Source organism: Eurytemora carolleeae, unplaced genomic scaffold, assembly GCF_000591075.1.
Source record: "Eurytemora carolleeae unplaced genomic scaffold, Eaff_2.0 scaffold675, whole genome shotgun sequence".
NCBI lineage: Eukaryota > Metazoa > Arthropoda > Copepoda > Calanoida > Temoridae > Eurytemora > Eurytemora carolleeae.
Window position 1 is genome coordinate 145,271 of NW_019396903.1, and position 15,455 is coordinate 160,725.

The 15,455-nt window shown below is 32.5% G+C and overlaps 2 protein-coding genes across 3 annotated transcripts in view; one reads left to right on the forward strand and one right to left on the reverse strand.

Annotated features, from left to right (window-relative positions):
• Positions 1-510: 510 nt before the first annotated feature.
• LOC111709937 (uncharacterized) overlaps positions 511-15,455 on the forward strand; it is a 30,970-nt gene continuing 16,025 nt past the window's right edge. Inside the window, exons 1-2 of the mRNA XM_023483909.1 lie at positions 511-519; positions 8,432-8,436. The gene's annotated coding sequence lies outside the window, so the exon portion shown is untranslated. The remainder of the gene's footprint in view (positions 520-8,431; positions 8,437-15,455) is intronic.
• LOC111709936 (uncharacterized) lies at positions 5,519-15,414 on the reverse strand. 2 transcript variants are annotated; one of them, XM_023483908.1, is made up of 18 exons: positions 15,304-15,414; positions 14,867-14,978; positions 14,016-14,164; positions 13,005-13,093; positions 12,641-12,675; positions 12,248-12,320; positions 11,962-12,173; positions 11,549-11,804; positions 11,239-11,327; positions 10,638-10,974; positions 9,820-9,869; positions 9,639-9,660; positions 9,333-9,389; positions 8,390-8,476; positions 8,176-8,214; positions 7,758-7,818; positions 7,066-7,119; positions 5,519-6,572 (listed from the first exon to the last, which is right to left on the reverse strand). In XM_023483908.1, the coding sequence occupies exons 1-18, from the start codon at positions 15,380-15,382 to the stop codon at positions 5,557-5,559; spliced, it is 2,817 nt and encodes a 938-aa protein (XP_023339676.1). In that variant the 5' UTR covers positions 15,383-15,414; the 3' UTR covers positions 5,519-5,556. The 2 variants fall into 2 exon arrangements, with proteins under 2 accessions (XP_023339676.1, XP_023339675.1); XM_023483907.1 differs by having other exon boundaries at positions 11,549-11,825.

Here is a 15,455-nt window from a genome sequence, read left to right on the forward strand (position 1 = left end):
TACTTTTGAATTGATCTCAACACTTCCATCTTAAAATAAATTTACAGAAATTGATTTAAAAAAAATTTATCCATTTATATAATTTTCATAAAAAATATTTTTAAAAATCACTGTTTACCCATAAACCAACATTTTAGAATTGTATAAGTTCAAGGCTCCAACAGAACAAATACTTGACAAACGAAATTTTTTTTCAGAATATTTAAAAAATCAATATATATCACAATTTTACAAATGGGCATTTAAGAAAAAAAATGTTTCTCCAAGAAAAGTTTCACAAGATGAATCCAACTAGTTTGGGTTTAGCAAGTCTGAACTATCATAATCATCAAACTTGTATTTGTCAGTATCTCCGACCCCTCCTCCTACCCTCGGAGCAGGGTCTGTATTCTTTGGAGAATGGCTCTCCGATATTTCAGAGATTTCATGCTTGATGAGTTTCTGACAGCTAAGCAGTGATGGATGATCCTTGTCGTAGAGGACAGTAACCTCATCCTCCTCGTCAAACATACCATCTTCGTTGTTATCCGAGTTGTAAGTATTCTCATCAATCACAAGGTTTTCAGTCTGCTCCTCCTCCTTCTCCTCTTCAACTGTGGCGGGTACATGGAGAAACTGAGGAACACGGGACCCAAGCTTTACATTCTAACAATGAAATATTAATTTTAACAGATTTTGCGATTTAAATACTAACAAACGAGATTTGAAAACTTCAGTAAAAAACTTTCCCCTAAATTAGTTGAAACCCTAAAAAATCCTCGTTTTTACCTCTTTGTTTTCCTTCCTAATCTGCTCATCTCGATATTTTGAATTCTCCGTGTAAAACCTGTACATTACAATTGTACAAAAAAAGCACTTTAGTTGCTGAAATGTAATTAAGTTCCATTAAGTTCCAAGAGTGTAGAGAAGAATAGTGCTACTGGTGGCGCAACAGCAGTACAATGATGGATACAGCTAGTACTTTGTGCTTAACTAGCTAAATAGTGGGGGTATGGGAATTGATAAACAGAACTTTATAAGTTTGCTATCTTGGTTCTCAGACATTTTATGCATTCATGATAAATATGTTATGTAGTGATAAAAATCAATGTTTTCTATTTGTGCATAATTTTGCATATTTTTTCTCTTTTCTTTTGGAAACCTGTATTTTCAAAAAAAATTTATTTAAACAAATTTAAACTACACCATTTATATATGTATTTATATCTTTGTGTGTGAATAAATCTTTATAATAATTATTATAAAGCATCCTGAAAGGGTGTTCCATTAAGTTTCAATCAGACAATGAGGCAACATAAAATATTATATGCAAAAAGGTTTTAATCAAATCGTCTCTTTAGCTCTACAATTTTATTCATCTTTCTTGCATTGGTCACTGCAATGTTTGAGGTTTGAGTGAATCGACACGAAAATGAACTGACCTGAAAATCTTATCCTTCCAAAGAATAGTTTTCTGGACCTCCTTAAACACTTCACTAACAGATACCACAGGAGGCCTTCTACAAAATAAAACACAATTATTTTTTATTTCATGGTAAAACAAAAGGGCAAAAATATTGTATCTTAAACATGTGACTAAGCGCTCATTCGATTTATCTTAGACGTTGGATCAAAAGTTTATGCGAAGGATATCGACTTCAGTCGCTAAGTCTAAACTACATCCAACCATAAGTTTTTCCCTCAGATTAACCCAAAGATAAATCTACCTGCTGAGATTAAACCCTTCCTTTCTGAGATTAACTAGGAGATGAATTAAGCCAACTTCATGAATACTCTCAACATTCAATCTCTTTATCATCTAAAAAAGAAAATCAAAAGTAGATATTTTGAATGAAATACATGAAAGGGGGTTCAAGTACAAAGTTAAAAAAGAGAAATGGCAATTTATTAAAAGAATAAAAAAAAAATTTGGAAGGGTTTCATTGGCAAATTTCTTGATGTAACTAGTGTACCTTGAAATCCTGGAGACGTGTTTGTAGAACAAGCTCGTCGATATTCTGCAGTTGAAGGTTCAAGGATCGTATTCTTGACATTAATCCTTCTATACAAGTTGCAACATTCTGAAATAAAACATTATATAAGATGCAACATTCTAAAATTTTTGGCCGTTATTTATAGTTTTGGACTCGGCCTACGGAGTACGTACGGAATGCGCTATGACCAACTTCTGGCATAGAAACTCCGAAAATACAAACTCTGTCAGTACGAACTCTATAAAAATTAATCTCTGCAAGTTTTTTCTTCCATAGAGCTCGCCCCCTTTAAATATTTTATCCGCAGAACCTACCCCCCCAACAACCAAAAAGCAAAAAATTGTAATTTATTTATTTTATAACTTTGATTAAATCATAGTTAATATTTTCATGAGTTTGCATTTTAAGGGTTTGCTCTCTTCATGAGTTGCTCATGCAAATTGCATAACATCATCATCAACCCCTGTATACAAATTAGACCGGAGATTAACCAATACTATATCTCTTTTTTCTATTCGTACTTTGTCTTAAAACTAATGGCGTTAAGCTTTGTCTGGCTAAGGTGTAAAAGTCAAAATATTAATAACTTAATATTTTAACATTAAAACAAATCTTTTAACGTTCTGTCTATTTTTCTAATATTGAAAACATATAAAAAAATATTGAATCTTAACCTACAGATCGTATTCACCCGAATAATTAAATTAAAAAGTTAGTCCTGCAGAAAGTTATATAAAAAAACTCTGTTTAAACCTGAAGTTGACCGTGCGAGAGTCCAGAAACATCCAGATGCCCTTTCTAAACAAATCATCAATTTGGTTTGCCTGGAGTTGATCTCAATTTTTTTTATAGTATTTTAGTCTTTCAAGTGGGTCCAATAAAATAAATAAATAAATAAAAGATCAACCATCATCCCGTGGAAATCAAGGCCGAGACCCCATCAAAAAAAACCACCAAAGGATGGAAATTAATGTATATCCGATTATGACATAAGTCTAGTGTGATCGAGACATCGAGGTCTAGGCCAGTGACAGAAGTCACCTCCCCACTGCACACAAACAGCGCCTGGACTAATGCATTTCGCTTCATAAGTCCAGTATGATTTCAATAAATTGAACATGTTTTAAGCTTTTCTTTTCTTTGGCTTCATCATAAATTTTGACTCTGACAGATGAAACGAACAGAGGAAAAACCGTTTAGAGTCAACATTAAGTAAACTTTTAAAACATCCAATCCTTAAATATTCAAAAATTAAAGAACCCTTTGAAAACCAAATAGATTTGAAGAACGGATTAAATTGGGTGGCCATAAATATCAGACACAACAATGTTATCGTTACTCGTTTATAAGTTAGCGAGGGAGAGAGGGCCTAAGGGGAGAGAATCGCTCAAAAAAAACTTGAGATGAGTAAAAAGTATCTTACGTTGAGTTTCTCCTTTTCACTTAGTTCTAAGATAACAGACCGTAGTTTACGGATCATGTCCATCTAAACATGATACGTTATTAAAGTTTAAACAAGATTTATCAATATAAACTGGTAGTTTAAAATTAAATAAAAATGACTTGTACGGGTTTGAAAAATCATTATATTTACCTCCTTTCATTGGAGTAAACATTGAAACAATAATAAAACGTGTATCAATAGAAACTTTCCGTAATGATATTTATATTTATAATAATAACAAAATTAACTACGATGATAATACAGAAATTTGATACCTGTGACTTGAGAAGTAAAGATTTCCTCATAATATCCTCCTCAAGCTTGATAATATAATCAGGTTTCTCGGCTTCCGTCTGAACAATACATTTTATAAACTTGGAATCCATCCTTGGCGCACAAATCCAAGTTTTTAAAACTCCCTTAGACTCAGCTCCAGACATATGTACAACCATTTTATCTGGGGTTTCTAGAAATGATTTTTGTTTAGTTTTTCCCAACTGAAGAAGCGATACAACTATTAAAAATTCTGGATTAAGATCCAGACGTACTACGTAGACGTCTAAGGGTTCAGGGATGTAATTCAAAATAAAAAAAAGTTTTCATATCTATCCTATATAAAATTCATGATGAATTGATATTAACTATCCACCTGGCCCTATAGTAGAGAATGTGATAACCTATTTCAGTTTAATAGTTTTCTGTGTTATCTTATTTAAAAAGAATCCAGAGCTGAAAACTTTAGAATGGTGGATATCGGGTTTAATGCTTAATCCATTCTTTTTCTTAATCTCGAGATTATATATTGCTTGTTCTCTTCTCATTTTTAATCTCCAGATTAATTATCCGATCAGGATTAAGGATATCCCATTCTAAAGTTTTCAGCTCAATTAAATTATCTTTTGAACTGTCGAATACATGTTTATTGTCAATATTAAACCATTAGATAATGCCCCTTACCCTTTGTTTGGCCTCGGTTTCTAAAGCTTTTTTTAATCCAACTACTATCTCTTCCAGTTCTTGTATTCTCTCCCTAAATCAAACAATCAACCAATACAATAAAACATAAAAAGTTTTCTATAATTAAATCTAATTTTATTAGATGAAAAAATGTTAAAGGGACTGTAAACGTAATTTCAAGTGACCTTGCATGCAAAGAGAGTCATGCCAGGTTCACAAAACGGTACCCTTTGAACCTTTGACGGACGTATTAATCTACATAAAAAAATCGAGAGAAAAAATCGTTTTAACAGAGTTCTCTGTCTTTCTTGTTGAGCCAAAGGTTTAAAGGTTTACCTTCCAAGCATGGAAGATAATTTGTAATTACGCTTACACTTTCTTTAAGTATGATAAAAAATTCAAGTTCTAAGTTTAAATCTGTTTGATTATATTCCTAAGCTGTTTGTTTTTCTCCTTGTGCAGTTTTAAAGCCTCAAGTTCAATTAAGTATTCCCTTTTCTTCTGAAGATAACTCGCCTAAAATAATAATCTCCATATATCAAATATTTATCAGATTTTCATCAGACTAAAATAGTGAATAATCAACTTCAAATATCTCTGAATTAAAAATTAAAACGTGGTTAGTATTCTTGGAATTCTAAATCTTTAAGACTAAATCTATAGTTGAAGATTTACAGAACTGTCAACAAATAAAAGATTTTACCTTCGAGGGGTAGATTTTCTTCAATTCCTCGTTTTCCTGAAAGAATTAATAATAATAACATATTAGCTTGGAAACCCAGCGTTGTCTGAAGTTTACCCTGCAAATGTTAACCCACTCAACTTTGAATTTTTAAACTAAGCTATAGACATTCCCGTGGTTCAACCGAGTTCTTCAATCAAAGTTTGAGGCAAAACAGTCAAGGGGTTCACGAGATATGGTCGAACATCCAAATGCCCAAACAAACAAAATACTAACAACCAACCAACCAACCAAACTACATTATACCTGTGTCAAAGCACGACAGTTATCTACTGTTTTCTGAATACATTCACGCAGATTCTCAATAGCCTCAGTTTTCTGCTTCTCCCTTTCATCTCTGTTCTTTGGATCACACTTGGAGTTTTCAAATACTTTTTCAGAGAAAACAGACATTTCCTCATATTTATTTGTAGAATTATTTTCTCTTGTAAATCTCTGATTTATGTTGTCTGAGAAATCCAGGTCCATCTTATCTGTGGAAATCTTTTCTGTATTGTTTGTAGACTCCTTTTCTGTATTGCTTGTAGACTCCTTTTCTGTATTGTTTGTAGACTCCTTTTCTTTATTGTTTGTAGACTCCTTTTCTGTATTGTTTGTAGACTCCTTTTCTGTATTGTATTGTTTGTAGACTCCTTTTCTGTATTGTTTGTAGACTCCTTTTCTGTATTGTTTGTAGACTCCTTTTCTTTATTGTTTGAATAATCCTGCTGCTTATTGTACGAAGGATCCAAGTTCTTTTTGTCCGAAGAATTCTTTTTAATGTTGTCCGAAGAACTCTTGTCAACATTATGAATTTCTATGTTTTTCATAGAATCATTTTGCCAGTTGTCTATGGCTTTCTCATTTCTTTTGTTTGTACAATTGTTGTCCATGTCTGCAGAAATGTTATCCATCTTGTCTATACAATTTTTTTCAGTGTTATCTGGTTTCCGTATGTTGTAAGTATAATCTTTCTCGGTGATGTCTGCAGAACCCTCTTCTATATCCTCTGTTGAATTCTTATCCTTGCTGATGGATTCTTTTACTATTATGTTTGAAGAATTTTTTTCTTTGTTGGCTGTTGAATTCGTATGTATGTTTTTAGGGTCGTCTTCCATATAGCCCGCAGTACTTTCCTCTGCGTCCATTGAAGATTTTAGATCTAGATTGACTGAAGTATCTGGATATGAACTTTTTACTTTTTCGGTGTTTTCAATCCTACCAGTATCACAAGTACTTCCATCTTGAGGATTTTCATCTTGTTCGATCGGAATTTTAGGACCTGGCCGAATTTCAAGCTGTTCTACATTATCGTACATTGGAGTATTAGGACAACTTGGCTCTTCATTTCCCATAATTTCTTTCTGAGATGGATTGGATATTTTGTTGCTACACTGTTGGTTCTGGGACGGATCAGAGGGTTTATTTAGAACTGTAATTATCACAGGGGGATCTTCGTAATCGGATGGAAGAATAGCTGAAATAGTTTAGTTTTAGCTACAGGGTGTCCCATTTAACATGATAATTCACAAGACGCCCAAGTGGAATATTATTATCAAATATACATTGATGCAAATCTGCTTTGGAGATGTACTTTGTAAAAACTTTAAATAATATTTTTCTTTTTGAATATTTTATCTTAAAAAGGTCAGTTTTACTGGCGTTGTGAGGAGGAAATCCAAATCTTTTTACATTAGGAATTCAAAATTGATTTAATTTTTGGTCGTTATTAAATTGTACAACTAATAAGATTTATTTAAGATTAAATGTCTAGAAATTCTATTTGTTTTGCCAAGAGAAACTTCTACAATTCATTTGAGAAGTTAAATAGATTTTAACATTACTATTTTGTTCCTTAATAATTAAAGGGCCAGTAAAATAAATTTTTTTTTAACAAACTAAAACATTCATTGGTGTAAATTTTGGATCAAACAAAGTAGATTGTAGAATTCTCAATATTAAGTTAAGACCTGAATTTTCCGAATCAAGCTTTTCTAATTTTTGCAGCAACGCTCGTCCACGATCTGGAATATTATTTGTTAAGACTGCAACAACAGTGTATGTACAAAGTAATAGTTCGTTTTTGAAGTTTTTAGACTTTTAAAATATACCACAAAAATACTTTGAACTTTTAACATGCCAAAATTGTATTTTGTAACAGTTCTCTTTTTCAAATTTTGCAATATGTTTATTCTTAGAGAAAATAAAAGGGAAAAAATAAAACTAAATACGATTGTTTTTTTGCATAAATTTTCTCTCAGAGTAACCATAATAAAAGTAAATGTTAAAAAACTAATTTAAAGAAACTTAATAAAAATACAAAAACCTTAAAAGGTTACATTGTACAATCACAAAGTCTCAAATCAAATCAAATATATTTTAAAATTTCAATGAACAAACTCTTGATTTAAATTAATCTCAAAACAAGAATAATTAAGAAAACTTTATTATATTGATTAAGCATCAATAAGCATGTTTATGTAGAAATTTTTTCCCCCTAGATTTTGTTTTGAATTTAAACAACGTTGATGTTCTTATTTAAAAAAACCGTAAGATATAATAGCTAACTACTGAGTAAATGTTGATTCAATAAAAGTTAAATTTTTGTGTTGATGACTTCTCTTAATAAAATTGATCTCCATTAGAAGAAAAACTACAGCACCTGAAATAGGTTTGAAGTGTAAACCTATAAGAGATTTGAACACAGAAAACTGGTTCACTAACTAAAAAAATCTGTATTTAATTATTTATAAAATTATATTAAACTAGCTCTGGAACCTTGAGTTACCCAGGGGAGTCATAGTTAGTCCCACTGTTTACACGTCCTATGTCGTAAATTACGATTTTAGCTATTTTTCTTGTTAAAATGAAGCCATTTAACTTAGAATCACAAAAACAAGCTAAGAACATTCCAGTAGGTCTCCCAAGTTACCCAATTAAAATTTAAGGCAAGTTGGTCCATGCGTTTCTGAGTTATGATTGGACAAATAATCAAACAAACGAACAGAGATTACAACTTTATATATTCAGATGTTGTAGAAAAAATTAAAATTTAAATTTTATGTTAAAAAAACTGTTACCTCATTATATTTCATTACAATGTCCTCACATTTCTTTTTCTAGAGAAAAAACTTTAAATCTACAGTTCATTTCATTATTTAATTCTGGCAAATACATTTTATTTTAAACTTAATGTCCAATCCCCCCCCCTGAATAATTTTATTAAAATATAAACGTGATAATCTTTAATTGTAAGTAAACAAAATTGGCTTTTTTTTTTGGTTTTAAGCTCACCTGTTGTTGAATGACCTGTTTCCTACTTCTATCCTTTAGCAGAAGCTCTTGATGATAAACTTTTAAAGTATGTGTCTTCTTTTTTAACTAGAGCAAACCAAATCATATATATTCAGCTTAAAGAGATTGCTAACGTAATTTTAAGAAAACCTTCATAAAAAAGTACCATAAAGAATACATAACGATGTTAGGCATTTTTTTAAAATATTATAATAGATTTTTGTTTAGTCGGGAACTTTTGAAGAGAATTATCCAGAGTTGGAAATTTGACCAAACGTTTTTCAGCCAATTTCGAGCCAAACTAATTAGAAGTGAAGACCTTTTTCATTGGTCAAGTAGAAACAAAGCTTGATGACTTTTAAAGATCTGACAAGCCAAACTTTTAACTTAAAAAGGTTCCAGGCTCAGATTAAGTCAGTTTGATTATCAAATACTCTATGATTAGACATATCACATGGAAACTAAAAAAATAATTAAAAATTAAAAATCTGAGAAGAGAAGGACATTCCAAGTTAAATACGTTATGACCCTTTTTATTCCTTAATGTGGGGGGGGGGAGTACCGAAAAAAGTTGAAGCTAATAAATTGGAACACTGGGGATACCGGGGAGGTAGAACTATGATGTGCATCATTAATGTAATTATAATTTCAAGATATTATATAAATTACTAGCTTGGGAACTCATAGTTAACCCCGCCGCGTTTACCCGCACTTAGTTGATTTTTTACTTTATCGCTTTATAGTCGACCCATCCAACTTAGAATCTCAAAAACAAGCTAAGAACATTCCTGAGGCTCTCCCGAGTTCTACAATCAAAATTTGAGACAAATAAGGGTTTTTGAGTAATGATCGGACAAACAAACAAACAAACAAACAAACAAACAAACAAACAGACAGACAAACAGAGAATACAACTTTATATGTATAGATTATTGGTCTGTTCCTTGTATACACCACTTGTCAATTCCTGGATACTCAGATCCTTTCTTTCTTCACTAGCCTATATAGTATATATAAAGGAAAATATACTAGGAAAAATATCTCTGCAAAGGACTCGTTAATTTTTCAAAAAATTGTGAGGTCGTAGAAAAGATTTTGCCGGGGTAGGACGATTTTGTAAAATTAAATGAGAGAAAATAGCTAAACCGTGACCAGCAGTATTAAAACGTTATGGGCAAAGGCAAGGGTTGGTACTTCTGCTGGTGTACGAAAAGAATGTTAAATTTTAAGTTTCTAAAAACTAGTTTACCTTCATTTTGTCGATTTTCTCCCTGTATGTTATTTCTTGTATTTTAATAATCCCCCCTTCCCCCCTTATTTTCTTTAACTTTAGAGAAATAATTAAATTGGATTTTACTATTACTTTCTAAATTCTAATTTCTAGCTTTACTATAAATTATTTTGTGAATAAAAAATTCAAGAAAGTGTTCCTGAGAGATGAAATCGTTTGCGCTTGTCTGATTTTTATTTTCTCATTTAACTAAAAATAATTTTTTTATTGGTTTATAATTCTATACTTACAGATTTAAACTAGACGAAATGATTTGATCTCATTCTCTCATTACGAGAAGATTAAAAGATAAAATTTTTGAATTCAACCTGAGGTCGACATTTTTGTATGATATTGAGATAGCGCTTAGCCATGAGCTTAAACTAAGTATTCAAGAGGGAAACTTCTAATCCGTGAAAAACAGCCGAATAAAATATTCGCAATCTCATATTGAACTAGATACAGATTTGGTACTTTTCGCGCGAAGGAATCAATATTACTAAAGTTGGGGTTAATAATACAAAAGTTGGGGTTAATAATACAAAAGTTGGGGTTAATAATACAAAAGTTGGGATTAATAATTCAAAAGTTGGGATTAATACTACAGAAGTTGGAATTAATAATAAAAAGTTGGGATCATTAATACAAAAGTTGGAAACCATAATACAAAAGTTGGGATCAATATTACAAAAGTTGGAATCAACAACACAAAATTTGGGATTAATATTACAAAAGTGATCAATAATACAAAAGTTGGGATCAATTAAATATAAAAGTTCTACTCTCAGTTTTATTTCCTCACTATAAGTTAGGTCCTCTAAATATTCTTCTGGAACCCCGCCCCTCATGCTAAAATATAGAAACCTCCCAAGATTATAATATTCCAGTTGTGAGTAGGCTTAGATTAATAGATAGTCCCGGGAGTTGCTTTATTTCAATAGGAGGGACAATTTAACAGTAGAAAAACCAAATGCTTACCGTATACGACATGTTCCTGTCCGAACCGCCGCCTATTCCTCCCCTAGCAGGATGTGCTGGGTGGGTATAGGGACCTCCCACAGAAACAGCCTGGCTGACCGGTCTAGAGAGGCGGAGAATGCCCGTAGTGACAGACCGAGAAACTTCCAGCTGTTTCACCGCGCTTAATACTTCGTTGGTATCTGCAACTTTGAGAGTTTGAGGAATTGGTGCATCAACTGGTTTCGTGAATTCCGTTGGAACCTTTTCCACATTCTGGATCTTTGGGGAAGAGACTTGATTTGGTTGATCATCAGTTCGGACTTTTGGACTTAATGCACCTGCACCTGCCCCACACCTAAACGAACACTTTTGGCGTAAACGATTTCATATAAAAAATTACTTTCAGTTTGCTTTTTGATAAATAATATTGACAGCATTCTTTTCTAAATAATGGTATTATAAATCGGTTTTGATTAAGTTAAATTTTCTAAACCCAGCATTCTTTGGAAATAGTAGAAAGAGAGTTTAACTCATCTAAATAGATTTCCGTTCACTCAAAAGTTTCCAGCTGTAAGGTAAAAAGAAAACAAGTGGATTTAATCCTATTTTAAGGCCTTACCTAATCTTGTGATACGAAAGAACGAGGAAACTTTTAAAAGTTTTCTTACAAATATTACATCTAGGACCAGTAGAGCTACCAGAAGGTTTCTGAACAAAAATAAAATAACTAAATTTTTTTAGCGTATTAATTTCATTTACCACTGTTTCTTGCAGCAGAAATGCACAAATCATAATTGTAAAGAAACCAAAATTGAAAATAATGAATTCTAGATGCGATAAACACAAAATCAAGAAAAAAATTGAATTATAAAAGGGATCTATTTGAGAACGTCTTAAAAAGACTTTAAAATTCTTAAGTGCTTAGTTACCGATGGTTTAAATTTTCTTCCATTCCGCATATTTTTCAATATTTTGTTCTTCATCGATCCTGGTTTAGATTTTCCAGTCGGTTTTTTCTTTATCATAATCTCCTTTTCCTCATCTTCCGCAGTCTCATCATCTTCAGAAATAGTTTCACGAAGAACGATTTTTTGTTTCCTTTCTCTCTGCTTTCTACCTTCATCCTTCTTTCCTTCATTGGTTTCATCAATCAAAATATTGACAAACTTGGCACCCAAGGACCTTCTACAATATTCCTCATGTGATCTTTAAGAATTAAAAGAAAATTAGTGCAATTCTAGACAAAATTAGATGACTATTTTGAGGGTCAGACTTTCAAAGGGATTGAATGTTAACTGTTAAGACAGGCATAAAAACACCTTTCTTTTATTTCATTATGAACCTGATATCAACTTTGCATTCCAACAGCAGCTTAGGGTATTCCTCTGATACCAGGCCTAGGTCTACCCGTTTTCGTTTAGCACTCCTAGAACCAGTTCCTAGCTCAGCTGTTCGTTTAGCGCTCCTGGAACCAGTTCCTAGCTCAACTGGTCGCTTGACGGTACTGGAACTGGTTTCTTTCAAGTCAGTGACTTCCCATATGCTTTGCGTCTCCTTTAATTTAAAAAAAAAATATTAATATAATAATTGTTAAATATTGTGTATCATTATTCACTATCTATCCAAACCTCTCTTTGAATAACGAAGCTCACAGATCCACTTCTGCTGATCGTACTTAGGAAGAAGGATGCATCTACCAATCTAATATTTTTTATTTTTGAATTTTATTATTGCATATTTTATAATTTTTCTTTTATATTCTTAGTATTCTTTAAGCCAGTCCTGATCCTTTATTCTACTCAAGACTCCTGGGATATTAAAAAAAACATTTAAAAATGTATCTTAATACAATGCGTGGATATGTTGTGAAGTTTAATATTAAAAGCAATGAGTAAAAAAAATGTTGAATCCTGAATGTAGAAAACTGACTGTTAAAGAACGTTAAGGGGAAAGCGGATATTTTAAAGAAATATTTTGAAACACATTTTTAGAAATAAACTTTTAAGAAAAAAAAACCTTACCTAGCAGGCTTTTTCTCAGCCATAACAATAACGTCCTAGAATAAAAAACTTTATAATTTTTTCTGTTCCAAATGAGGAGATATAAATATAGAAGAGGTTCTTTTGACAATATTCTTAGTTTTTTTATTTCAATTATTGCTGATCTTTCTGCAAGCGTTTTTCTGTTTGCAACGGTGAATTTCCTTTATTTTTTTTTAAAAATCAAAATGGGCTGGGTCGTTTGAGTTACCACAAAAATTTGAGCTTGATTGGTTCAGCCGTTTTAAAGTTCATTGAATACAATCACACGAAAAAGCTGACAAACCAAATTTATGGATAAAAATAATAAAGAAAATTATTTTATAAATAAGTAGATAAATCTTACCATAGGTAATATACCAGCTAAAGCTGCAGCTCCAACTGCATTTACTGAGTTTACTCGGAACCCGTTCTTTACTCGTAACAATGACATTCCTGGTAAACAAGATATTTAAGATTAAAGGACCTGAGACTGAAACTGATACTGAAACTGAGACTGAGAAACAGCGTTGACTAGAATCAAGACTGAGACCAGAAACAGGATTGACTAGGATCTAGACTGAGACCAGAAACAGGGTTGAATAGGATCTAGACTGAGACCAGAAACAGGGTTGATTAGGATCTAGATTGAGACCAGAAACAAGGTTGAATAGGATCTAGACTGAGACCAGAAACAGGGTTGACTAGGATCTAGACTGAGACCAGAAACAGGCTTGACTAGGATCTAGACTGAGACCAGAAATAGAGTTGACTAGGATCTAGGCTGAGACCAGAAACAGGATTGACTAGGATCTAGACTGAGTCCAGAAACAGGATTGACTAGGATCTAGAGTCTAGATTGAGACCAGAAATAGGGTTAACTAGGATCTAGACTGAGACCAGAAACAGGTTTGACTGGGATCTAGACTGAGACCAGAAACTGGGTTGACTAGGACATAGACTGAGACCAGAAATAGGGTTGACTAGGATCTAGACTGAAACCAGAAACAGTGCTGACTAGGGTCTAGACTGAGACCAAAAACAGGGTTGACTAGAATCTAGAATTATTCAGCTTTTAAATGTGCAGCTCAATCTGTGAGCATCTTCTCTTTGTATAATATAAAACATTAATAAGAAAATGTTCGCGGATTTAATAGCAATGTTTCGCTAATTTTTAAAATTTTACAAAAATTAAAACCTTTGGACACGATTTTGTTTAATTTTGAGCATGTGAGGTCATACACAAAATTTGGGCCCGATCGTTTCAGCCGTTTCGACGTTTATTGGATACAAACGGACAAACACACACACAGACAGACAAGCAAAGTATAAATATAATAGATGGATTGAGATCAGTGCCAGTTCCATGTTTTATTACCTAGTTTCCCATCGACGAGCATATTCTTTTCAACGGTTACATACACTTGCTCCATATTGATGCTCGGTGAATTCTGGTCGACGGGTGCTGTAGTATATTTCGTCGGTAAAAGAGTTTCTACAGATTCTTCCTTGATCACAGGAAACGAACTAGATGAAAAGAAAGATGTGAAACTGTCATCACTAGAGCAAAAAATAGAATATTTGACAAGAAATAAAAAAAGATAAAAGGTCTAATGTGTCAAAGAAAGATGTGAAACTGTCATCACTAGAGCAAAAAAATAGAAAATTTGACAAGAAATAAAAAAGATAAAAGGTCTAATGTGTCAAAGGCTAAAATGAGGAATAGGTGTGGTGTAAATACAGAGAAACAATCAATTCTTGAAAAACAAACAGTAGTTTAATCTTGCAGTTGGACCGCAAATATTGGGCTAAATCTTTCTCTTGTAAAGCAGATTTGAATATTAGGAAAAATTCCAACCCAAAACCAACAACCAGCCATCAGACACAATATCGGTCTCAATAAATCAGTTAAGAGAAAGTAAGAAAGTGAAAATGGGTGCGATTCATTTTATTATTATCCTTTCAGGGTTAGGTTAGATCAGCGGCCCTCGATTTAAACTAATTTCATCATAATTTGTGATTATTGAGCAAAATTTCAGGGTTAAGATACGTTAAGATATTTTCTGGGCCGAGCGCTGCGCCTAGGACAGGCTTGGAGGCCGAGCACCTCGGCTAGAATAGGCTAGGGTTTGGGCTCAAAATATGCCTTAAAATGCTGTGTACAAAAATTATAAAGGGGCCGGGGTCCACAAATCATATATTAGGAAATTAACCCACGACGTATTTAACCTTAGGTTTGAGGCATAGGGATTAGGTGGGATTAATGTTGAAAAATCATCTTCGTCAATAGTTAGCTCCTCCTTCAAAGGGGTATCCAGAAGATCTACAATATCCTCTACTCCTAAAACATTCAGTAAGGCTAGGTTCCAATGTTTAATCTATATGATGATATAAATGGACATTTCAATTTTATTTAGTACTTATACAGTGTTTCCCACATCATATTAGATCGTTTATAGCTTTAATTTGCGATTTTCGGGACTAATCAAAAAATTAAAAAATGTAGCATTTCAAAAATTGTATGCAGAACATACTAGGATTTTAGATTATTATGTGCGTATTTTGGTGTAAAAGCTTGTAGATACTCCAATATGATATGGGACTCTCTGTATAACTGAAAAATCTTGAATTTGATGATGAAGTATATAGAACAGGATATAAATTACCAGGATAAGGATCTATGTCCGGGGGTTCCTCTTTGATCTTTATCTCATTTTCCAACAAACCCTTTCTGCTTTCTGACATTTTCAATCTAACTGTAAAAATACATAAAATCAATGAAGGGCTCTCTTCCCCAAGTTTTACACTTAATTTTCCA

Excerpts from the sequence above, each read along its gene's own strand:
- LOC111709936 (XM_023483907.1), bottom strand. The coding sequence starts at position 15,382 with ATGTCAGAAAGCAGAAAGGGTTTGTTGGAAAATGAGATAAAGATCAAA. Across the intron at positions 9,390-9,638 it reads AGAAAATCGACAAAATGAAG|GCTAGTGAAGAAAGAAAGGA; the intron begins GTAAACTAGTTT and ends TATACTATATAG. Across the intron at positions 8,477-9,332 it reads TGACAAGTGGTGTATACAAG|TTAAAAAAGAAGACACATAC; the intron begins GAACAGACCAAT and ends GGTTTGCTCTAG.